This window comes from Cicer arietinum, chromosome 6, assembly GCF_000331145.2.
Source record: "Cicer arietinum cultivar CDC Frontier isolate Library 1 chromosome 6, Cicar.CDCFrontier_v2.0, whole genome shotgun sequence".
NCBI classification, from domain to species: Eukaryota; Viridiplantae; Streptophyta; class Magnoliopsida; order Fabales; family Fabaceae; genus Cicer; species Cicer arietinum.
In genome coordinates, this window is record NC_021165.2 from 272,831 (window position 1) to 297,967 (window position 25,137).

Here is a 25,137-nt window from a genome sequence, read left to right on the forward strand (position 1 = left end):
GTTGCTAACACTCTACAATAATTTTTTTTTTTTTTATAAAGAAAATATAGATAAAGGAACCCACATCATAGTGTTATTTAAACCCTCACTTTTTATACAAATACATAACACTCTATATATATATATATATATATATATATATATATATATATATATTGTTGATGTATTCAAATTTATTATTATTATTTACAAATATGGAGGAAATTTTATATATGAGTATTTCATTAACCATGTAAACTGCTTCACTAATCATTAAATTGTAAATTATCAACTATTTATTTGAAATTGTTATTATAAAATGACATAAGTATTGAAATGTCTCATTAAAATGACATAAGTATTTTATTAACCACAAAAATAAAATTATAAAGATTTAATGATTTATATTTTAACAGTAATGAAGTGTTGTTCTGGTTAATGTATCTAATTGTGTAAAACGTAGTAATTATGCAAAATTATTTATATATAAGTTGGTGTTGATGAATCAATACTATTATGATGACAGTTGAAATGACAATATCAAAGCAGAGGTAAGTTAAAGACTGTTGAATAAATGTAGTAGAGAAGTGGTGGGTGCCATATTTTTGGGAACTTCATTCCTTGTCGTTTGCAGAAAACAATAGAACAGTATTTGATTTCATTCATGTAGTACTATAACATGTCTGTATCACGGTGTCCTATAATTTGGGGCATATTCGTGGCCCATTGGGGGACTACAACTTCAAGACTGAAATGGAGGATTTAAGTAGACAAACACAAAATGAAAGCATGTGTCATGAGTAAAGTAGTTAAAGCAGGAAGCATATAGTCTCGATGAGAACGTTGAATTAGACAAGGGTAGGGTATATGCAAAATACTATATTAGAGTAACAAAATTTTGAGAAAGGTATCATCATGTAAGCTAAAGCATTAAAAGATGTCATATGTCAAAACTTTCATCCAACGCTACTTCTCAAAATTATCCTTAAGATTCATTGATATATACATTTGAATATGAAAGATGAATCTCATCTTAAAATTAATGTTTAGTTGTAGTTTTAATTCATTTATTTTTATTAATTTGTAAAATTAATTACTCTATTTTAAAATGCGACAATTTGATTTATCTATTAAAGTTTTAAAAAAAATATTATGATTAGACATATTTTAAATAATGTAACATACGATCTCACGACGTATAATCATCTAGTTGCATAATTATTTATATGTTATTAATTAAATTATAAAAATGAATAATTTCAGAAATTAAAATTGAATTTTAGAGCGTTCTATTGTAATTTTATAGATATTAATTATTCGACATTATCATATCATGTCACGTCGTTTGAAATATGTTACATTACCATTTTTTAGTTAAAAAATCTAAATAAAAATTCAAAACTGTTGAATTTTAAAATGTGATGACCAATTTCACACACAGATAAAAATAGAGAGACCAAAACAACCTAAAATAAAAAATACAATAAAAGTAATTAAAAATATAAAATAATATTTTATTTTATAATGACGATTTAATAATATTTAATACATTTAGAAGTAGTATAATATATTTATTATATGAAAATTTATATCGTCAATCATACCAAACTAAATTAAAAGTTAATGCCATTAAAATGGGTTAGACCTAGTAGGCTGAGTAGTCAGCCATATTTTAGTTTGGGTTTTGATTTTAAAATTAGTAGTCTAAAAATAATTAAAATTTTTATACTTTTTAGACTTTGAGTTGATCTATTAATAGAAAAAAAAAAATCAATCTTTTTTTTATAAAAAACGAATGAGATTTCTAGTCTTTCTATTCTCTTTATTATATAAAAAAGAATATCTACTTTAAAATTAGTAGTCTACAAATAATTAAGTCTTTTTATATTTTTTAGACTTCAAGTTGATCTATTAATAGAAAAAAAAAAATCAATCTTTTTTTTATAAAAAACGAATGAGATTTCTAGTCTTTCTATTCTCTTTATTATATAAAAAAGAATATCTACTTTAAAATTAGTAGTCTACAAATAATTAAGTCTTTTTATATTTTTTAGACTTCAAGTTGATCTATTAATAGAAAGAAAAAAATTAAACTAAAAAAAAACCGAATGAGATTTCTTAGTCTTTCTATTCTCCTCGTTATAAAAAAATAAAAATAAAATCCACCTTAATTTTTTAGCTCATCCTAATTCACTTGCAACAAAAAATAATTTAAAAAAAATCTAAAACCCATAAATAAGACATAAAAAACATATAAAAAAAATTAAAAAAGATATCTAATTTTTTGTTTTTTAAATATTAAAATATTTTTTTGACAAAATACTTTTTGTGGTTCTTTAATTTAATTTGAGGTAACAATCATTGATATATTTTTTTTCTTTTCGATTTTGTCGTTTGTCTAATTTTAAGTAACGATTTTAAAATGTCAACAATGTTATAATTTTTTTTTAAATTTAATTTGTTGATTTTAAAATGTCAACAATGTTATAATTTTTTTTTTTTTACAGAAACTTATAAAATTTATCAAAATCTTCAAGAACAAAAAATCCATACAATTCATTACCAATATCAAGAAAATTCATATATTCATCAAATTCATAACTCAAATAATTAAATAAACTCATATCTTGATTTTTATTTGATGTTTTTGGAGATAAAAAATATGAATTTATTTAAAAGTTTGAGATATGAGTTTGATGAAAATTTGAATTATGATAAAGATGAAAAAAATGTTATTTTTTTCTTTTCGATTTTGTCGTTTATTTAATTTTAAGTAAAGATTTGACTTTTTATTTCTTAAAATATCAATAATGTTATCATTTTTTTTACGAAAACTCTGAAAATTCATCAAAATGTTCGAACAAAATTCATACAATTAATTACTAATTTCAAAAAATTCATATATTCATAAAATTCGCAACTCAAATAATCAAGTAAATTCTTATGTTCATCATTATTTAATGAATTTGATCTCGTTGGAGATGAAAATATGAGTTTATTTGAAAATTTGAGATATAAATTTGATAAAATTTAAATAGTGATAAAGATGATAATTAATTTAATAGATTTTGTTTGAAATTTTTGATAATTTTTTTGAGTTTCATTAAAAAAGATAATATTAATATTTTGAAACATAAAAGATGAAATTAATACTTAAAATAAAATAAAAATAAAAATAAAAAATAAAAAAATTAATTAAAATTAATTTAAGAAAACGGCATGGAGTACTTTGGCTAGTTTTTAAGAAAAAATATAGAAGGGGTGGAATTTATCGAAAAGCCCTAACAATCCATAGTGATCGAGCCGGACTTAATAATACCCGCCCATAGGGTCACTCACAAACCCGATCAATCCAGTTGCTTCTAATACCCAAACTATTTTATACACTCAACCCAACATTGTGTGAAATATTTATTGCCTGCCGCTCCGCTAAGTCCCTCCCTTCTCCGTCCTTTTTCACATCTCAGAATCTTATTGCTTCAGTGTTGTTTTTCATAATCAAGTTTAGAGGGAATGAAGCTCGACGTTGATGTCTTAAGATATCTCTCTAAAGATGATTTTAGGGTTCTCACTGCCGTTGAATTAGGCATGAGAAACGTGAGTCTCTATTCTCTATTCTCTTTTTTTCTTTTTAATCTTTCTTTCTATATACTCACTTTACTAACCTTCTTCTTTTTCTCAGCATGAACTTGTTCCTACTGAACTTATTGACCGAATCGCTCGTCTCAAGTATTTTTCAATACTCTTTTTCCATTCCAAATTTCACATCATTATTATTATTATTTACGATTTCTTATTTGTGTGTTATAGGCATGGAGGCACTTACAAGGTTTTGAAAAACTTGCTCAAACATAAGTTGTTGCACCACGACTCTTCTAAATGTTTGTATCTTCTAATTTATCTTTATTATTATTATTGTTGTTATTTTTGAAAATCATAAGCAACAGTGATATTATAAGCTGCCCTCAATTTTTTTTCATAAACTCTTCATGATAGTTTATAAAAACAACTTGCAACTTCTATGAACACAGTTTGACTTTATTTTATTTTTTATAATAGAAATACTTTATATAAGTATTTATACCATAAGAACTTATGCATTAAACTGTTTATCCAAACTGAACATCATTATATACTTTGCTTTTAGATGATGGATTTCGCCTTACCTACCTTGGTTATGATTTTCTTGCCATCAAAACTATGGTGAACAAAGGAGTGTTTGTGGCGGTTGGTCGCCAGATTGGTGTTGGAAAGGAATCTGGTACTTATTTTATTGTAGTATGGAGCTTATTTTATTGGCATCTCAGTTATTTCCTTCTGATTGTGGCATTTATGATTTGTTAGATATATTTGAGGTTGCTCGTGAAGATGGAACCGTTTTAGCTATGAAGTTACATAGGCTTGGTAGAGTCTCTTTTAGAGCTGTCAAATCTAAGCGTGACTACTTAAGACATCGTAGCAGTTATAATTGGCTCTATTTGTCTCGCCTTGCGGCACTTAAAGAATTTGCTTTCATGAAGGTTTCACTCTCCCTGTCCCCTCCCTCTGTTTTTCTGTAGCTCTATACTTGAATTTAATTTTTTTTTTTATCACATGATTTTCTAGTGACATGTGCTTTGCTTGAGCAGGCTTTGGAAACTCATGGCTTTCCTGTTCCAAATGCTGTGGAACATAATCGGCATTGTGTAATCATGTCACTTGTCCAAGGTTATCCTCTGTAAGTCTTTCATTTTGTTTCAAATTTCAATCATAAAAGTCGATTTGGGACACATTTGTGTTAAGTGTATCTCCTGATTTTCAGAACAAGATTCGATATTGTGTAACTGCTAAGTATTCTTCATGATGGTATTTATTTTGTGACCGTCAAAATTTGATAACAAACATTTGATGTGTGGTCTATAAATTGGTAATATATTAGCATTCCTTAATCAGGGTACTTATCATAGTCTCAGTGCATTGGATGCATGAGTTTTAGTTACAAAATTGCATGATTATACTTGGCTCTGAATCTGCGTTTCTCTTTTTGGCTGGTACCAAAAAGCAGTTAATCTGCGCTACAATTTTAAGCAGCATGCTGTCACTTGCGGTTTACATTGTATTAATACATCATCTCTGAAAATAGTCATTGTCAGTTTCAATCTATTAGGATTTTTGTGGTGGATTAGGAGAAGGCTAATACAAATTTCTCACGTAATACAACCATCTGTAATTCTAGGTCGTCTTTGCTTTTCAAAACCAGTCATAGTTGTCACAAAATGATCTTTGCTAACTGTTAATGTTTTCTCTGTTGGGTTTTAGATAAAGATGGAAGAAAGAGAAAGGTTGTAGATTTTGAATTGTGAATATGGTTTCATCATTGATGTAAAATTTTCATGATTATTATTAGACTTCTAATCCTAATTAAATGGGGAAGTGTATTCTAAATTCTAAAGAAACATGATCTATCCTATTCCTAAGAGACATTGATATATTTTAAATTACTCTAATGACACAGTTCAAATGTTACGAGTTTTAATATATTTAACAATCTTTTGTTCTTAAGCTGGCTTTTTGGTTTGTATTTTGTACCCCCACATCCCCTCCATATTTTACACTTGTGTGTTGGCAAACAATTGCTTCAATTTGTATACTTTTTTTGCAAATGCAGCGTTCAGGTAAAGCAGTTACAAAATCCAGAGACAGTTTTTGAGACAATTATTGGTATAGTTATTCGGCTAGCAGAGCATGGTCTCATTCATTGCGATTTCAATGAATTTAACATCATGGTACGCTTGAGTCACTTGTGCTGACTTGTCAGCATTATTGTTAAATAGAATACTAAATATTTGTTCACTGTATGTAATTTATGGTGGCTTCTGCCTCTGGTTTACACTGGCTTCGTTCACTGTAGATTGACGATGATGAAAAAATTACCATGATTGATTTTCCACAAATGGTGTCTGTGTCGCACCGCAATGCAAAGATGTAAGAGTCTCTTAATTATATGATATTATGTCTTTCCCAATTCTGTTTATTTTTCTTTGATTTCATGCTTGCATGAATGCCAAATTCTTTTGTCATCACAATCCTGAAATGAACCTCATTTGTGATGTTTTGTTTTGAATTTAAAAATATATCTGTTAACTAATGTAGTGTATATATATGATCTACCTATCATTATATTCTACTCATTCTTCAAAGAGAGTTAAATAGTTAACAAATAGCTATAACAGTACTAAGCTTTTTTGTCCACAGTTCATAAAAAATTAATAATATTTAACTAATATAGTAGATTGTTTATGTAAATACATATATCTGTAGGTTTATGTGGTAAACGTGACACGTGTTTCATATTCTATCAAATTATTTATTTATAAGTTTGCTTCATTTTCATTCATTTTAAGATTTTAAAACAGCATTATGTTAGACTATTTTCTTTAGGCTTTAACAGATTATTATTTTTTCTTGTTTCAGGTACTTTGATCGTGATGTTGAATGTATCTTTAAGTTTTTCAGAAAGAGGTTGGTAGTTATTTTGACATTATGTATTTGTGAACTTTACTGTTTTGTTTGAGGGGGGAAGGGGGGATCCTATAGATAAAAAAAGGAATTTGGGTTTTTATAAATACAGTTGCTTTTGCATATAGCTTTTAACATATGATTGTTGTAACTCTAGTGATGTTAGCCAAAAATTGAAATGATGTTTCGTCACTTTCGCAAAACGGACCTCTAAAAAACTAAAAATTAGTAATCAACTTAGAAAGATATTCCTGTTGAGGTAACATTTTACAAAGATCATTTAGTGCATGTTATCAAGGACATGGACTTTAGTTTTTGTCCTAGTCCGTTCCCTTATCCTTTAAGTAAAGAGCTTCCTCTTCAACACTGTGAATTCAGAGAACTAGTTTTTGTAACCAGAGAAATAGCACATTGTTTACGAACCAGTTTTTGGAAGAAGAGAAATAGCACATTGTTAAATGCTATTTGGCCATCTATATATTCTGCGCAAAAGAAAAACTCCATGCTAAAATGAAAAAACGAGAATTGGAGATTCAACAACTAGAAGGAAAATTAGATTTCATGAAGTATACATACACACATATAGAAATTTCAACTCATCAAGTGTAAAAGCATCCCCATATATCCGTTTAAAGTGTGATAAAACATTTCACAGACCACATATCCCAGTTGTTTTGCTTCCCCTCCTGTAACAGCCAATTGAGAGAACAAACAGCAGTTGAGGATGAGATGTGTCTGGGTGCAATGGTGTCTGTGAAACCTGGTAGTGCAGTAATCAGGATTCAGGAGAGATAGTGGTGGGAATGCGGAGAAAAAAAGCACATTTTTTTACTTTTGAGGTTGAGCTTTTTGGTCAAACAGTTTTTGTCCCTTTATTGAGTAATAATTTCTTTTTATTCTGGACCTATGTCTTGTCCCTTATTTTGCTGTCCCATGACATTCTTAAAAAATCTTAAACAGTATTTTACTTGTCCCTTTTTATTTTGCTGTTCCTTAGTATTTATTTTTTTATTCATATTTGATACATATTACTAATTCCATCTCTTAATTTGATTGAATGTTAAATTTATCTTTTGTTGCTCAACTTATAGAAAGATTTTGGATTTTGTGTGTGGCTTTTCAACTGTTGTCTTCATTATTATCCCCTCTTCTGTTTTAGGTTCAATATTTCTTTTCAAGAAAGCATAGATGATGTTGATGAATCTGATGAAGGGAGAGACGAAGCTGGAAAACTTTGTTTTTCCACAATAGACCGAAGTGCCGGTTTTCTAGATAAGGAACTTGCTGCTAGTGGCTTTTCTAGTAAGGACGAGGAAGATATTCAGAAGGTACATTGGTTTTTTCTGCCTATCCTTAGTTATAATGCATCGATTGTCAAGCATTCATCTTATCTTTGATTCTGTTTCAATGCTCTTAAATCTATGTGCAGTTCATTGAAGGCGGGGTGGAGAGTGATACAAATTCTGATAGTGAAGATGATGACTTGGTGACAAATCTGAATGAAGCAGACGATTTAAATGTTGATTCTTTACATTTGTCGGAGCAGGTAATATATCCATTAGCCTTTGTTTGTCATAAAAGATATATCAGGCTATGGAATATGGTGTTCGCTATTTGTTCATTTGTTTAATTTTTGAGAAAATCAATCAGGAAAAAAGTACTGGTAAAGAGAGATTAAAAAATTGTAGCTCAACCTGACAAAACAAATAGACTCATCTGTAAGAGTATTGTCTTTTTAAAAACTGTTGATGCCCTTGATTCTAATTTGACACAGCACTAATTGAAGGTTTTTGGTATTTGCTTGGGACACCAGTGCGAAATTAGGAAGGATATATTAAACTTGCTTTCTCTGCTTTATGAAGAAGAATTTGAAATTTTCATTGCTCTGAACTGAATGTAACATCAATCCGGGATCTTCTGTAATATTCTAAGTGAACTGTGTGGGATGTAAATCTGAACGCCCAGTATTTCATCTAAAATTTGTTTTTTGTTCACCAATTGACTGCTCAGCATATAGTCTACCTCATATTTTCTCACTTGTAGTGCAATGCTTTTTTTACAATTTTGATTGAAGGATTGTTAATGAAACCATGTTTAGGATGATGGACATGAAAGTCATGGAATAGAGGAGAGCGGTGAAGCTGTTGAAAGCAGTGGATCTGAAAAGGAAGAGGCAACTGACCAGGTATGCTAATTTCTATTATTTTTATTGGGTTATGATTATCTCTGTTTTGCTCTTCGTCTTCATTATTCTTATGTCTTCCTTATTAAAAAGTAATGCTAAATATTATTCAAGTTCAAATGAAAATGCAATGGGAGTTGAGTTGATTTAATTTTTTGTCAAGAATGAATGAATTTTTATTGAAAGTAAACTAATATTGTTCTAGTAGTTTATAGAGTCCTTGTTGTCCAGCCTTTACATTGAAAACCGTAATGGTATTGATTTTGATTTACAGGAGGAAGACAATGAAATTGAAGCTGAACTCACAAAGAGCTTGGCAAAGCAAAGACAACGTGCTATAGCATCAGCTCGTAGGGGACGGAAAACAATTGCATCCAGGAATTCCTACAAAGACAAGGGTGGTAGGTCATCTCACAGTTCAAAGGTTCAAAAGCAAATGAGCAGCTGGTGAGATATATATATATATATGGAAAACAAAACCTATGTGATTGACCTCATGTCACTGTCATTCAAATAGTGAACTAGAAAAGACTGAATATTTAGTTTCAATTGTGCCATCTGTTAGAAGCCCTAAGTTATCCGTTTAAAGTTCAAACGTATGTATAGTTCCAGATATCTGAAAGCAGCGTTGAGTCTGTTATGTGTTGTTTTTCTTCCTCTTGACCGAATAATTATATTCTTTTGGAATGAAATGGTGAATTGTTTGGACTTCAGAAGCAGCTACTATCGATTATCTTTGCTGTGCAGTGTTATCTGCTGATGTCCACTGTAAGGCGCATAAGCATAGTGCTTCTAGTTAGATATTCGAGGACATTTATGCTTTCAAATTTAGACGTTTATCCAAGTATGGAAGTGTTCTTGGGGAAACTTTTGCTGGTTTGACTTAGAGCCATAAACAATGGCAATTGCCTTGAAGAACTTTGTACATGAGATTGTTCTGTGTGCTAAGCTGAACAAGTGAAATTTGACTAATGATGAAAACTCAATTTTAGTTCCCTTTGAATTATCTTGAACTTGTATGCTTGGAATAGCGTTTGACAAACATAATTTTAGACTATTAAAAAAGAATCGTAATTTTAGACCAATTTGCTTTTGTAAAATTGATTTTTAGCTTGTTTGGTTATACGTTCAAATCGAAATTCTTGAGTTCCGATGCCGTTATTACCATTATTTCGTGACCAAGATATTCCAACTTTTCTCTCACAACATGATTGTTCAAACAATTTTTATTTTATTTTATTGAAGTGTCTTTTCAGTTTTTATTATTTCTAGACATAATGAGATTTTTGAGATAAAATCAAATTTGATTCAAAGTAAGCCGATGTAGTGTGTGTTTGGAAACATTAGTTTTCACGTTGTTAACTCACTTCCAACCAAAAGCTATAACTTCACACTTGCTGTGCATTTTCTTGCTCTGACTGTGTTACCAAACACAAGTAGAGCTTTTTTTTACTAAACTCACATTTGAGATTTGAGAAGAAGGTAGAATAAATTTTGACATACTTTGTTGTAAATTTCACTAACATTCAGAATATTGAAAAGGTTTCCTTGCCCTTTTGTCTCGGCTAAAAAACTATATGAATATTTGATTCCTTGAATAGTCAAAATCAATTGTTGGAGTATAAAGTTGATTTTGATATGTTAGGATAGTATTGAACATAATTTATTATCTTTCAAGTTTGAATCTAGAATTTGTAACTTTTGAGTCCAAACATAATATTTACACTAAAATTTATTGTTCAACTCAATTTTCTCTGAAAATATCTAAACATAAATCACATTACGATCAACTTACTTTTAACTAAAATTAATTTTATAAAATTAATTCATTCAAAATCAATATTAATCACCACAAAATCGAACACATGTAAAGTAAATCAACTTTCTATTTAAGATTAAAGTATATTAAGCTCATGCAATATGGATTAAGTTCCTGTTACTATTTATTTTCTAGTAAAATAAATAGGGAGTAATGTTCAAATTTATAGCATATAAAGATCAATTTGCATAATTTTAAAAAATTGTAGAGTTCAATTTGAGATTAACATTTTGTAGGATAAAGAATGATTTTCAAATTTTTTATTTTATGTGATATTCAAATTTCCTTAAATTTAACTTTCAGTATTTAACAAAAACCATATAAGATTCATTTAATCTAAAATTACATTACCACATAATATTTCATATTCAAACACTTTTATACAATTTTGTTTTGATAAAAAAAACAAATTGAGCGAGAAGATAGTGCTCCAGTCCAAAGTAAAAAAGACTCACTAAACAAACACTTACAAAGGGATTAATATTTACGTGTAAGAATCACTCCTTAGGACAATTTTGTATATTAATTTTAAAGTAGGATATATTAGATTTTTATTTTATATAAAAAAACAAGATATATGGGAAAAAAATCCTTAAGATTGAGGATACTATTAAAATTATAAATATGCTAACATGAAATGAAAATAATTTTTTCTTTCATAAACATAATTTATTTTATCTATTTGTTTACGCAATTTAAATTTTGGTTTTCTTCCACCATTGTTACTCTTTCATTGTTTTAGTTGAAGATTATCCATAATTGTTTTTGTTGAAAAGCATATGAACATTTGTACTTATAATTGTGTACTTTTAGTTGATGCGATACAATCAAAGATATTGTAAATTTGAAATTAGAGAGTTGAGATCGAATAACTTTTTTTTAAAGTTAAATTGAAAATTCAAAGACACTATTGTAATAAATTATCATCTCAAATATTAATTTTAATTTACCTATAACTATTTGCAGCACTATAAAAAATATTAATATTAATATTAATAAAATGAAAAGAACGATAATCATAAATAAAGAATAAAAAGAACTAAACTCCTTTAAGATTGAATATCTTATTTATTTATATGGATAAAATGATATTATTATTTAAATAAATAGAGACTAAATCATTATAATATTTTTGTAAATACAATTAATTTATATGTTATCCTTTATCAACATATGTTAGCATAACATATAAAAATATAAAATCAATTCTACCTATAAATTGTGAAAATGAAAATCTTGTCATGATATATTGCTTTTGAATGTAGATAACTGTATGATTTCTTATTGTATCCTACATATCACTTTCAAAAAATATTTGTACTTTGTCGGTGTATGTAATAAAGGGAAACTTAATGATAATGTATAACATTAAGGTTTTTCATACCATGATGTTTTATAGATACATAATGACTTTTAGAGTTTCTTTTTTATTATAGATATAATATTTCAATAAGAGTATTGATTTTTTTTTATGGGTTAAACGATACTTTATTTGTATTTATACATAATAATTACAATTAATACATATTTTAAGCAAAGTATTTTAAATAAGGGACACAAAAGAGTTTTAAGAAGAGATTTTACATGTAAAATCGAAAAAAACTAAAGAAACCACTAATTTACTTATATTTGTTGTTTCAAATATTAATAGTAATATTAAATATTTTATTATTTTGTGAAGTAAAATTAAAAGTAAAATAATAACTTCAAAAATAACTGATTTTAAATTTAAAAATAGTGTAATATATGAATTAATTTGTTGAAATATTGTATTTTGTTTAGAGTTAATTTCAATTGTTTAGTAAATAACTTGGTCAAAAACAATTGTTTATTAATTATTAAAAAAAACCAAAACCTTTAAAATCAATTTCTTTTATTAAAAACACAACAAAATAATTAAGTTTATATTATTTAAAGTTTTAATATGTTATTATGGTTGAGAGAGATGTGAGATGATTTTAAGGTTGAATCGAGTACATGAAAAATATTGTCTTTGAAGGTCATATCAAATTTATTGATAAAATTATAATTTATTTATTTATTTTATTTTAATAATTTATTTATTTATTTTATTTTTATATTGTATGTGTATGTGTGTTCAAGAGGAGCTTTTATGTATGTATATGTGTGGTTTCATTCAATATAATTCAAAAGTTGTTTTAATCTATTTATTAATAGATATGCATAACACTAACATTTTAAGGTGTAGTAAATTACTAATAAAAAAAATTTTAACAAAATTATATTATGTTTAATACCTAGTAATAGTTATTAAAGACATAATTAATATTAATTAAAAGTTTTTTTTGTTGACAGTTACTGAAAACTTAAATCATATATATAACTTGTGGCATCAATAAAACAATTTAAATAAATTACTTTCATTACTTTGACAGATAATTGCCGAGACTAATATGTCAAACTAATCGATATTTATTTAAAAAGTTGATATTTCTTAATATATATTTTATGTATTCTGGCCAAGATCAAATCTTAAATTAGATAGTTAAGAAATCCAATTATCTATCATATATGCCAAACCACGTTAGTTTCTTAAATTATTTTCAAAAAAATGGCTTTTAACATGTTTAGAATTAAACAATTTCAACAAATCTATGAATGACATACATCTTCAGATCTAATATTTTTGAACACGTGTTACACACCTTTTAATTGTGTCAAATTTAAAAAATATTTTTTTGACTCAGACACCGATTACAAGTTACACACGTCTTGCACACTCTAATCCTTAACTAGATCTTTTACTTTTTGCGATAAATAGCAAAATGATGTCTCCTATCAATTTTTTATGAGGCCCATTATAATAAGATTAACTAGTTATAGAAACAGAATCCATCTTACTATCTTAAGATTATTTATTTACATAATATTGGATCGTAAGTGATTCCTATTAGTCTTAGTGATCTTCCTATATGAGAGTCATTATCATTGTCATAACAAGGTAAATTCTCAATTTATATTTTTTGTTAAGTTAATTAGATGTCTGCGTATACCGTTTCCATGTCCCACAATTTATTATATATTCAATTAATGACTTTGACAATTATTAATATTATAAATTCACATACATTAATATTATTATATTTATAAATATTTTTTTATTCTATACTATTAATTTAAATATTGTAAATTTGCTCGTATATTTTTTTTTAATTACAAATATTTTAAATTTATGTTGTTATTGATGTATTATATCCAATTAAATGAACGAATATTATTATCAATGTCGGTTTTTTATTTAGTAAAAAAATTGAAAAGCGTGTGTGTGTGTATATATATGAACAATTTAATTTTTACCCGAAGATTTGTGATAATTCTATTCTGTTATTTTCAAAGTAGTACAAGGCATGGTATGTAGAAATCCTTAATCGAAGGACACAACACTTTCATCTTTATTTGTTACAAAAGAATACATAAAAAAAAATCTCGCCACCTAATTAAGTGGACCTAGGCTATCAAATGGTATGGTACAAAAACTCTCAACATTTCTCTCTATTGGATAGTGTACAACATGCATGAAATACAAGAACTATATGAGTACATTTTACATGCTCCTTCCCACAATCATATAAAAAAGCCTTCTATTTAATTGGATTGAGAGCTTGATGACCACATTGGTGCATGTTATAGAATGCATTACCAGATGTGCAACTCCAACACTTGCTACTCATCATGTGGAGGCATGATTCTCTTGGAACTGTTCTGTTTGTTCTGCATCTCAATTTTTTGCTTAAGTTAGATTTTTTTAAGTTAATCACAATATATATTAGTAAATATAATTTTTTTATCAAATAGGTATTTAACCCAAGAAATAAAAAAATTAGAGGTCGATTATCATAGGACTAAACTAACTAATAACAAAATTTTTTATAATATAAATTTATAAATATTAATAGTAAAATAGTTTTTTTTTTTGTTGATGGGTCGAAAGCAAGAGTTTAAACCGTTTGGGTTTGAATTGGATCTGCCGAATTATGGCACACTTCTAGACATATGAAAATTTTCTATTCCATTTCCAAAATATCAATTTTTTAGAAAAGTAAATGTTTTCAAGATATATTTTAGTTTAAATTCTAGTCTCCTAATTAATTTTTTTTAGCTTATCTCAATTCACTAATTAAATTGAGCATTGTACTAAAAAAGAATTCTATGGAGCTTATAGAGATATATATCCTATACAATATTGATCCATTGTTATTTACCTTTGTGGGGAGAATGGCTTATCAAAATAAGGCATCAATTGAGCTCTTGGAACCATTTCTTTCCTTAGCAAACGTATCTCTTCCTCTTCAATCATCTGTTCCATATTCAATTAATTTAATCTATTTAAAATATTGCTCTCATTCTCATAATTATAGTATCATATATACATCTTCATTATTATGTGTCTAATACCTTAATTAACTTCTCTTCTTGTCTCTTTTGCAACTCCATGAGATACAATTTTGTAGTCACCTAAGCAAAATCACATTATTCATCAATCAAAGAAAGTTATATTACTAGCTTCAACATTGATCATTCACTATATCTTACTTCATAGTTGAACATTGCACGTTTGACAGCTCTTTCTTGAGTGTGAAGTTTGAATTCCTGTGGTTTAGTTTTTTCTTTGGGAGGAGATTTTCTTGAAGCCTATATACAAACACAAAAAATGACTCACCATATTTGAAAGATTTGTATAAGAAATTTAGTATATTAAGTAGTAATACATGTAATATTTCTCACCTTAGTCTTGTCATCAAACCTTTCTTTGAGTACATCTTTTGTCTGTTAAACATTCAATGATGACTGTTTAGTTGGCAATCATGATCCATGTATAATAATGTGGAAGAGCGCAAGAAACAGAGAAAGGAGTGTGAAAAAATATATTATTATTATTATTATTATTATTATTATTATTATTATAATAGTAAAAAAGATGCAAATATTCTAATGTGATCATTATGGGGTCCATCATGTGGATGGTAATGCACTTGATTAAAGTTATGAAAGGAGAAGACATATAGTGGTCCAATATATCATGTCTAGCCAACTTAAAGAAATATTTGAGTGACTTTTTTTTGCTGAAATGAGTGAAAAACTAAGTGTGAATGTATATAACAACTATATAAAGTAAGACATACCAATACAACCCTTTTTCTAAAACTATAAGAAAATAGGAATTTAACTTTCTATTTATAGAAGTGAATCAACACTAAGAGAAAATATAAAATGGGAAACAAAATAAAAAAAAAATAATTATGAATTTGGAGTACGTAAGACTTATAGGGTTATGTTATGCTTATGAAATTTTTGGTGTTAGACTCCAAAATATTACTTCTATAAAGCATAAAATTAGCCATTATAACTTCTTCAGGTGGGTAGTTCAATAGATGTAATGATTTTTCCCTTTTTGAGAAAACATCTCATTGATTTTTGCATAATACATTTAACAAATTTCAAAAAGGAATATACATAGTTTAGTCAATTTTAATTTAAAGAAATGATGACAAGGAGAAAGTTGCATGGATAAACTTGTTAGGTGGAATCAAAACAAGTTCAATAATAATAATAATACTTTTAAAAGGTAAAATGGGTTAGTCACGCTTTTGACATATCACAGATGTCAAATGCATGCACTTCTTAAATATATTATTATATATATAAATTTTTATTTCATCACACATGTGTGTGCTTGTGCTAAATAAATATATGTAAATTATCATGTCACATATATGTATATGATGGAGTAATGATAATGAGACAACGAGTATTGGCGCACGCACACACACAAAATAACAAATCCATATAGATGTGCTTATTTCAAAACAAAGGTTATATCACCATCTAGTCATGTATGCAAGAGGTATTGTTGCTTTTAAAACACCTTCCATTAATCTCATTTCATTCTCTATCATTAAGGATGTTGTTGATGATAGTTTCATAACTTTTAAACTTAATCAAGATCAACCTCATCTTTAAAAAAACAACATATGTGTAGAAGTATACTTTCATATGAAGAAAAAATATGTGTTTTTGTTGGAGAATATACTTTCGGAGAATATAAAAATTGTGTTTTTAAAAATATGTACTTTGAAAGTGATATTAGAGTGAGAAAAGAAACACTTTAAAATGAATTAAATACAAAACAAGTGCATTAAATTTATCTTCAATGACTTCTCTGTCTTACAACATTTTAATGTAAATTTTGAATCCAAAATTCATCCGTGCATTAAGGGGTGGCTTTAAGGATTACATGAAAGGGTATGGAAAAAATCTATGCATCTCACCATTCCTTTAGAATCAGTACTACTCCATTGAGATGAAGATTGTGAAGTGCTCTTGACAAACTTTTCGCCACAAAAAAAGTATGAAAAATGCAACAACAAAAAAGTGAAACAATTAGGACATAGTACTAATCTACTAAGATGAAACACATCAAAACAACATTAAAAAAAATAATAATAATTAAGCACTCCAACCTTCAAAGAAGATTTAGTGTTTACTCTCTCCATGTTTAAGTGGAATTAATATGCAACTATGTAACCGTTATTGAATTGAGGGGACTATATAAAGAGTGTGGAAAGATGAAGTTTGGAGGTTGGTAACTGTCTGAAATTTTTAATTTAATTTCTGTTGCCACATCACCAACATGCTCTAGGATTTGCATGCTTTCTTGCACCAAACTTTCTGATTAAATCTCCCTCTCAATCATATATTTTTCAATCCCTATTATGTTCCTTCAATTTTCCACTTGGCTTAATTAAGTGAGGGATAATCCCAATTGTTTATATTGATTAATCCAAAGTTTTTACTTTGATGTTGTACCATTTATATAATACTACTATTTTACTTAGAGAAAATTTGCATGCTTATTTAATTTAATGTATGATAAGTTTGCAGAACAGAGTACATATAACATAATTGAACTTCAGCATTGGTCAGGTACTTTTGGAGATGCCAATTAAATTTGAGAGGAAATATGTAATTTTATTTTATTTTATTTTATTTATTTGAAACAAGGACATTACAATGTGATTGAACAATTTTCTAAAACAATTAATCCCTATGCAAGCATCATAGTTGCTTGACATATACACATAACAAAGAACAAAAATTCATGCAGAATCTGTTTGTAATTTGAGTGTAGCTTACTTAACATATAGTGATTTCTAATTACAATATCTTGTATTTTAGTTACCTCAATGCAGCTTCAAAATAAGATAAAAATAATATCTAGTTAGTATATATGTTAAGGGAGAGGGAGAAATGTCAGTGTCAGATATTGAACCTTCTAAATCTTCTTTTGATGTCCTTAGTTAAATACTAGGTTACTCATTCCATCACAATACTAATACATATAATTATCTTTAATAACTTATATTTTTTTTTAAATTATAACCATGCTTATGTAGTAGAATGTCAGTGTTAGTGTAGTGTATGTGTTTGGACCAGTGAGTACTCAAATAGTTAAGATTTATTACGCAAATGTTTATCTATTGTGTATATTTATTTATATCTGAGTTGTTTTGAATCACTTTCATTATAGTAATAGAATACTTAAGAATTAGAAGAAGAAAAAAAGATGAGCAAACAAAAGGTTGTTAATAGCAAGCTTTCAAAGGTTTCTTGTTGAAGGCATCAAACCAACCAAAGACTATCACATCTTTCACATCATCTAAAATTCACTCGGGAGGGAAATAGAATTTTGTCAAAAATTATTTCCATTATGACTCGTCTGTAATTGAAACTCATTCACTAATTAGTCTAATCGCTTGATTAAATAAATGAGACTTTTATGAAATGAAAAATTAACATATTTTGACAGTATCATAATTAAATCACGAATAGTTGAATGATATGTCATTTATGTAATAAAATTCTTAATTTAATCCATTTTAATAGATATTATAATAATACCTACGTGAACATATTAAAAAAAATTATTGATTAAAAAATTCATAATACCAATATACATGTTTTTGATTGTACAGTAGATCTTGTCTTAAATATATGGTTTTATTATCTTCCTTATACATTAGTCCATTGTATTTGTTGCTTTAATTAAGATGAACAAAAAAAAGAACAATACATTTGTTGCTTAATTATCTATACAAGTAGGTTAGTTCATAAATTATAAAATTGTATCATGTTTCCTTTAAGCATGATGCATCACGAGGTAATCCTAATTAGATTTACTATAACTGACAACTATTTACAGCATGGAAAAAGATATTAAAAAACCGGAAAATAACACAGTAACAACAAAATGGGGACTTCAAACTAAACCCATCAAATCAGATTATTTGAATCTAAATATGATGTGTTTTTTAAATTTAAAAACTAAATTTATACAATATATAATTAGAGGTATTTAGAGAGAAAAAAAATCAGACATAGTATCTTACACGCGTGTGAGGGAGGGAGTTTGATGTTAGAACTTAGAAGTTAGAACCGAAGAGAAGAGATAAAAAATAATTTAAAACTCGAAAACTGTATATACATAACTTATTGAATATGTCAGATTAAATTATTTAAAGAAAAATAATTCTAGACTAAATTGTAAATTACCTTTTTTAAAAGCAAACTTGTCTAAAAATGATAAATTGAAAGTCATATCATATCTTGAACCTTTCACGCAATGAACATATATACAAATATTTTTATTCATGTTACCTTTCTCTAATCCATTTTTAAGGAATGTGAAATATAATTTCTTGAGGAACAATTTTTTTTTTGTGGTATCATTTTTTTATTATTTTAGTTGCCTTTTTACCATAAACGTTTCCTGAGTCTTGATGCTTTTCTCCGGTGAGTCTTCGGTAATTAATTAATCTAAACTATGTCGTGTAAACAATGATACCTTATACTATCTACGTTGCAAAATATAAGTCTTTATTTTAAATTTCAATATTAAAATAAATTTATAGTGTAGTTAATATGTCTATTTTGTATAGAAACATAATTAAAATGTCTTTTGTGTAGATGTATTTAATAAAAACTTTTTATATTCTAAAATAAATTAATAATATTAATTATGGTTATGTTTGAAAAAAAGAATTAAATACATCAAGTAAATTGAAAAGAGGTTTATATTTAAGGACAAATTGTTTTGGCGATTGATACTTATAATTAAGAATATAGGTAATAGTATAGGATAATTTATAATTATAGACAAGTCCATTAAATGCATTCTAGAAAATATTAGTAACTTGTTAAAAGGGAAAATTAATCAGATGTTATAAAGTAACAAAACGACAATATCTATCTGTTTCGTTAAAATAAATGTTAAATTAGTTGTAATTAATATCTGATGTAAATACGTAAATTGTTATCGGAAATTGTAATTTTTGATTAAATTAGTGTTTGAATTTTATGAATTAACAAATATATTATTAAAATTGTAAAATATTAATTAAAATAATCTCATTTTAAACATTTTATCATTAAATATTTTGAGTTAACACTGTAATTGAATATATGGTTTATTTACGTTAATCTATGTCAATGTCATAAGGATAAATTTGTCGATAAAATTTTATTATCTAAGATAAATTTGTGAGTAATTGTAATTGTACATAAATTAATTATGAATAAATTAGTTCATAATTTAAATTTCATCTGAAAATTAAATCAGTCTATATTGTGATGACGTTAATATTAGATCAATATGAATGTATCAAATATTTAATTAACATCTCATATAAGAAGTTAAATTTAGATTATTTTAATTACTTTTTTACAATTTCAAAAATACACTTAATTTGTAAAATTGAGAGAGTTAATTTAATTGAGATTTACAATTTGCAGTATTAATTTTTCTATTTACTGTTTATATCTTGTTAGGGCCCTGATAACTTGTGTTACACTTATATTTCGTAATCAGTTAGTTAATCATCATGTCACTCAGATCCAATGAATAATATGTCAATTCAACTGCATTTTTTTGTATTTAAGAAATTAATTACTATTTCATTATCCAATTCCCAAATATTATTTTTTTGTCAAAACATAAAATTCCCAAACATTCTTTCAATAATACCACCGTGTATTAATATTGTGAAACTGAAATTGCATTGTCCGGTTTTTCAAATAAAGTCTTGCTTTCTAATGCTTTGTCTTGAATCTAAGTTTTGTATTTCCATTGTCTTGAATCTAATCGTCTTTTTCTTTTTTTTTTATTAAAGGAAAAGATATTATGGTCATACGTACACGAATTAGAAATTATACTATCAACGGTTTGATTATTTGATTGCAATTTTAATTTGGTTCCAGTAGTTTAACGTTGGTGAAATATGATTCAAAAATCTCACCGATTTAATATTCAATTCAGTTTTTTAAACATTCCTTCCGAATTCATAGAAAATGAGAGTTTTTTTAACTCTAAATCATCGACCTCACCCTTTAGTTGCAACTAAGCGGTAAAGTTCTATATTGCAATAAATATGAATAAATGATTATATTATAATTATATTACTATTCTAAATGAAAATTATTGTTGAGAGAAAAATAATAAAAAATTATATAACTAATGAGTAACAATTAATTAGTATAATTATCTATACTAACTACCTATTTATTGTACTTAATTTGTATAACAACAGCTAACATGTCTAATAGAAACTATAAATTTGATTCATGATTGTACTAGTATAGAATACTTATATACACATTAATTCTTTACATATGAAGTTGAAGATTTATATATCTTAATGAATATGAAACAGTTGGAGAGAGTCATTTTCATTTCCACAGCAAGAGAGAGACATGCAGAGGGTTGTTAACAACAAGCTTTCAAATGTTTCTTCTTGAAGCAGTCAACTAGCAAAAGACACCATTGGATGAATTTGTTTTAAGGGTAAGCAGAATGTCATCCAATTCGTTTGGTTATGAATCGAAAATCAACCTACTACAAGGCATCATATAATGCTTGTAGTTGAAGTTGTGGGGTATCCCATGACCATAATAAAGCCTTCAACAAGACTTTAACAAATTTGTAGACCTATCTCTTTTCAATTTGACAATGGAAAAGACACCATTTTAACTGAACATGATCACTATGTCTCAACTATTCCATACTCACTTGCTAGTAAGCCCTCTCATTAATTACTATTAAATCTTTCTTCTTGTAATAATTCACTTAGGATAATATAACAAATGAAAATTAGACTTTACATATGCATGCAGAGATATTTTGGTTATTAAAAAATAATTAGTGCTTGAAAATATAAAATATGTTTGAGTCCATTATTCCATTATTCCATTATTCGTCTTTATTCTCATACATCAGTTCACTTAAATTGATTCCAAAACATACTATTTTGTATAGTTTTAGTCTCAAAAGGGATAAAAAAAAAACCAAATTTAAGAGAATCTTGAATTTAAACGTAATTTTATATAATTTGAATTTATATACTAAAAGTAAAAGTAAGGTGACGTAATGCCAAATTATAAAAAAATTAGTCTGACTAGGACTATTTTTATTCTCAATATAAACTACAAATCATTTTCATTTATTAAAATAATTTTCTGAAATAGGTCAAGGACAAAAAACTCAAAATAAAATTGGTCGAACTTTCCATCGATTAATAACTATAATAAAAAAATTGAGAGATAGAAGATAGCTAACATCACACTCTCTAATACACGTTTTAACACAATATCTTTAATTGTTTAAAATTTACATAAATTTCATCAAATCATATAGGTTATGACCAATCAACATAAAAGTGTAGATTGCTAAATTACACAACTAAAAGATAAGTGTGTAATTGACAAACCATTTTACTTTTATGGGGTTGCTCATGTACCCTCCATCGTTTTGTTTATACAAAATGTGTAAAAAACTCTACATATTGGAGTTTCTAATATCATTAATCCAATTTATCACTGCCGGGTTGAAGTTTAAAATTTTGGGTAAATCAGCGAGAATTTGGTGTGGGGAAGAGCATCGCCCTTACTTTATATATGAAAAATAACTTTTGTTAACTACTAAGAAGCAAACCAAATTAAAGGCTGTTTTTAGAAAAGAAATGAAAAAGTTTCCCATGATTTAAAGTCTCCTCTGATCTATTTGCTGTATACGGCAGTTATAGGTGGCAATGGATCTTTACAAAACATCATACATGACTACATAATTTAAAACAACGGAATTTTACAAAACATCATACATGATTACATTAAACTAACGTCCAGATTCATGGCTCTTTAGTTTCTACAATCCACGGTGTGATCATCATTTTACCATCTTGCCAAAGAACTCAATAATCATGAGTTCATGACTTCTCAATAAATCTTAAAAGCAAAATGATTCATCTAACTGGCCGATACCTAGAGGTCCTTCAGCAGGTCTCCATTGCATTTCTTATTACACTAAAATGACACTGAACAACACTGATTCTAGCAAGATAATGGATGATGTCCCTGGAACCTTCAAAACCTGGTCACAGGAGTTGTTTTCTAACACTTCTACAAGAGGTAACTATATTTTTATTCAAAACTTAGGGTAAAACAAAGAATAAACCATTAATTTAGCCACCCAAGTGTCACTCTAAATATCTCCAATTTAGTCTCTAGAGTTTGTTAAAATAATAAGCAATCATTTCAGTGCCGGAAGTATATGAAACTCCTTCCTGTCAGTCCCTAACAACTTAACATTAAGGACTAAAGTGACGAATTTCATATACTTTGGGAATAACTTTTTTTTTATAATTTTAGGGCTATGTTGGAGAAAGAGTGATACTTCAAGGATTACACTGAGGGTTTATTCGTAAAACAAGTTACAATGTGAAGTCTAATACTTCATCGGTTACCAAAAACAGGTAACAGAAAGTTACAATGTGAAGTCTAATACTTCATCGGTTACCAAAAACAGGTAACAGAAGTTGAGCTTCAGGGGTTCTTTTGCCCTTTCAAAGGTAGCAACATCGTTATTTAAGTCTCATATGTTCAAGTTGGTCTTATTCTTCAGAAACCTTGAAGAAAGTATATGACAATATAATGTTATTGATACCATCCATTTTAGGATCATCCTCAATTTCTGGGTCAATATAAAAGAATACCTACAATACAAGAAACACACAATCAAGATGACTTTAAATACTCGCTGGAATTCAGTTTGAAAAAATCACTTACAGGCATGTCAATCTGTTCTCCAGGAAGCAGTCGCTGCTCCTCAAAACAGAAGCATTGTATTTTATTGAAGTAAATCGCAGCCTGTACAAGAAAATTTATGATTTGGACATTATGTATAATGGCTACTTTAGGAAGTTCTAGGGATGGGAGACTTATGGAAGAAATGAAAAGTCAGATTTTCAAAGTCAAATCTGTTCGATATTTATGTTTTTAGCTGAAAATATGATTTTAATAAAGTGGAATTTTGTAGTATGAACTTCCAGAAATCTCAGATTGCCATGGTAGATAGACCTGTGATTTGAAGAGTCCAAGGGCAACTTCTGTTATACAATATAGAATATTCTTCAGTAGTCAGTACCTTCATAGGAGTGACATTATATGTAGAAACACCAGTTATTGGTGTAGAACTTTTGTTTTCTGCGGTATAAAATGCAAGGGCACTTTCTCCTGGCTTCACCCTAACCTGGTAGAGCAAATGAATTATGAATAATGCTACATTACAATTCTTACTTCTTTCTCACTTTTCCCTCTTGGTGTCAAGGGGGTGTGTACAACATCCAACTTTTCAAGTGATGTATGAAAAATTTGTAACTATAATTAGATTTAGAAAACACCATCTTCCCCCAAAAGATTAGATTAATTGATGACAACCAAGCCTTTAGACCCATTAATAAAGCTTTAACTTGACTTTCCGCTACCCTATTTGAGTTGCCAGTATTAAATTTTCATGTACTGTTGTAAATGAATTTAACAGTTCAAGTTATAAAATTAAATTTTGTATCCGAAATGCAGCATATTTGCGGTAAGGTGAAGAAAATATTAAACAAAGACAAACCTCTCTTTGTGTAGGAACAAACTTCCATTGCATCCCATCAGCAATATCAGCATTGAACTGTACCACAATTTCCCTGAAAAAATAAAAATGGTAACTCATCAACCCACTACAACCAGAAAATGGCTAGCTTCTAAAACACCACACCCTAATTTAGGTTTGTTGAATAATTCCTTATAAGTATATCTCTTATTGAATCATTGCTTAATTGTACCCTGACATGCCAAAAGACTACTGTCGGATATGAACGCCCAGTATGTGTGTTGGAAATTGACAAACTTCTAATAACCACACATTCATCAACCTGGAAAAACAAAAAATAAATTCGATCCCAACCTTGAGGTGGCAGTTTTATTGCTATCATGCCTTGCAATCTTTTCTTCAACACTCTGAAAAATTTGCAATAAACTAATTATAAAATAAAATTGCCAATGAATTTGTTGAGAAAATGAAAAACCATTGAAAATAAAGTCACCCGCACCTCACGCCGGGTAACAGTTCCCCCATAGCCAGTTGCTTGGCAAAATCTCCGATAAAGGGGAACTGCAGCATATGAGCATCCAACCATCGCAAAAACCAAGCCTGTCAAGTATAAAAGCATCTTTTGTGATTTTTGCTCTGTGGAAGCATGAGATGAGAATTGTCGAAAACCAGGCACGAAACGCAACCTTCCAGCATTTTGTGAAGCAAAAG

The 25,137-nt window shown here is 27.7% G+C and overlaps 3 protein-coding genes across 4 annotated transcripts in view; 1 reads left to right on the forward strand and 2 right to left on the reverse strand.

Annotated features, from left to right (window-relative positions):
• Positions 1-3,368: 3,368 nt before the first annotated feature.
• LOC101493654 (serine/threonine-protein kinase rio2) lies at positions 3,369-9,375 on the forward strand. The gene is made up of 13 exons (XM_004503045.4): positions 3,369-3,576; positions 3,662-3,708; positions 3,790-3,860; positions 4,127-4,240; positions 4,324-4,499; positions 4,608-4,696; positions 5,627-5,744; positions 5,870-5,943; positions 6,433-6,480; positions 7,637-7,805; positions 7,907-8,023; positions 8,576-8,662; positions 8,934-9,375. Exons 1-13 carry the CDS (start codon positions 3,493-3,495, stop codon positions 9,108-9,110), a joined length of 1,371 nt encoding a protein of 456 aa, XP_004503102.1. The 5' UTR covers positions 3,369-3,492; the 3' UTR covers positions 9,111-9,375.
• A 4,477-nt stretch (positions 9,376-13,852) lies between these two features.
• On the reverse strand, positions 13,853-17,054 carry LOC101493967 (microtubule-destabilizing protein 60). 2 transcript variants are annotated; one of them, XM_004503046.4, is made up of 7 exons: positions 16,961-17,054; positions 16,769-16,828; positions 15,225-15,266; positions 15,033-15,131; positions 14,895-14,954; positions 14,702-14,796; positions 13,853-14,210 (listed from the first exon to the last, which is right to left on the reverse strand). In XM_004503046.4, the coding sequence occupies exons 1-7, from the start codon at positions 16,991-16,993 to the stop codon at positions 14,081-14,083; spliced, it is 519 nt and encodes a 172-aa protein (XP_004503103.1). In that variant the 5' UTR covers positions 16,994-17,054; the 3' UTR covers positions 13,853-14,080. The 2 variants fall into 2 exon arrangements, with proteins under 2 accessions (XP_004503103.1, XP_027191396.1); XM_027335595.2 differs by lacking the exon at positions 16,769-16,828 and having other exon boundaries at positions 16,961-17,030.
• A 5,472-nt stretch (positions 17,055-22,526) lies between these two features.
• LOC101492776 (cytochrome c oxidase assembly protein COX11, mitochondrial) overlaps positions 22,527-25,137 on the reverse strand; it is a 5,300-nt gene continuing 2,689 nt past the window's right edge. The window contains exons 4-9 of the mRNA XM_012716556.3: positions 24,926-25,135; positions 24,781-24,833; positions 24,448-24,520; positions 23,971-24,075; positions 23,613-23,693; positions 22,527-23,539 (exon numbers count right to left, since the gene is read on the reverse strand). Coding sequence (XP_012572010.1) covers positions 23,438-23,539; positions 23,613-23,693; positions 23,971-24,075; positions 24,448-24,520; positions 24,781-24,833; positions 24,926-25,135 — 624 coding nt within the window. The 3' untranslated portion in view covers positions 22,527-23,437. The remainder of the gene's footprint in view (positions 23,540-23,612; positions 23,694-23,970; positions 24,076-24,447; positions 24,521-24,780; positions 24,834-24,925; positions 25,136-25,137) is intronic.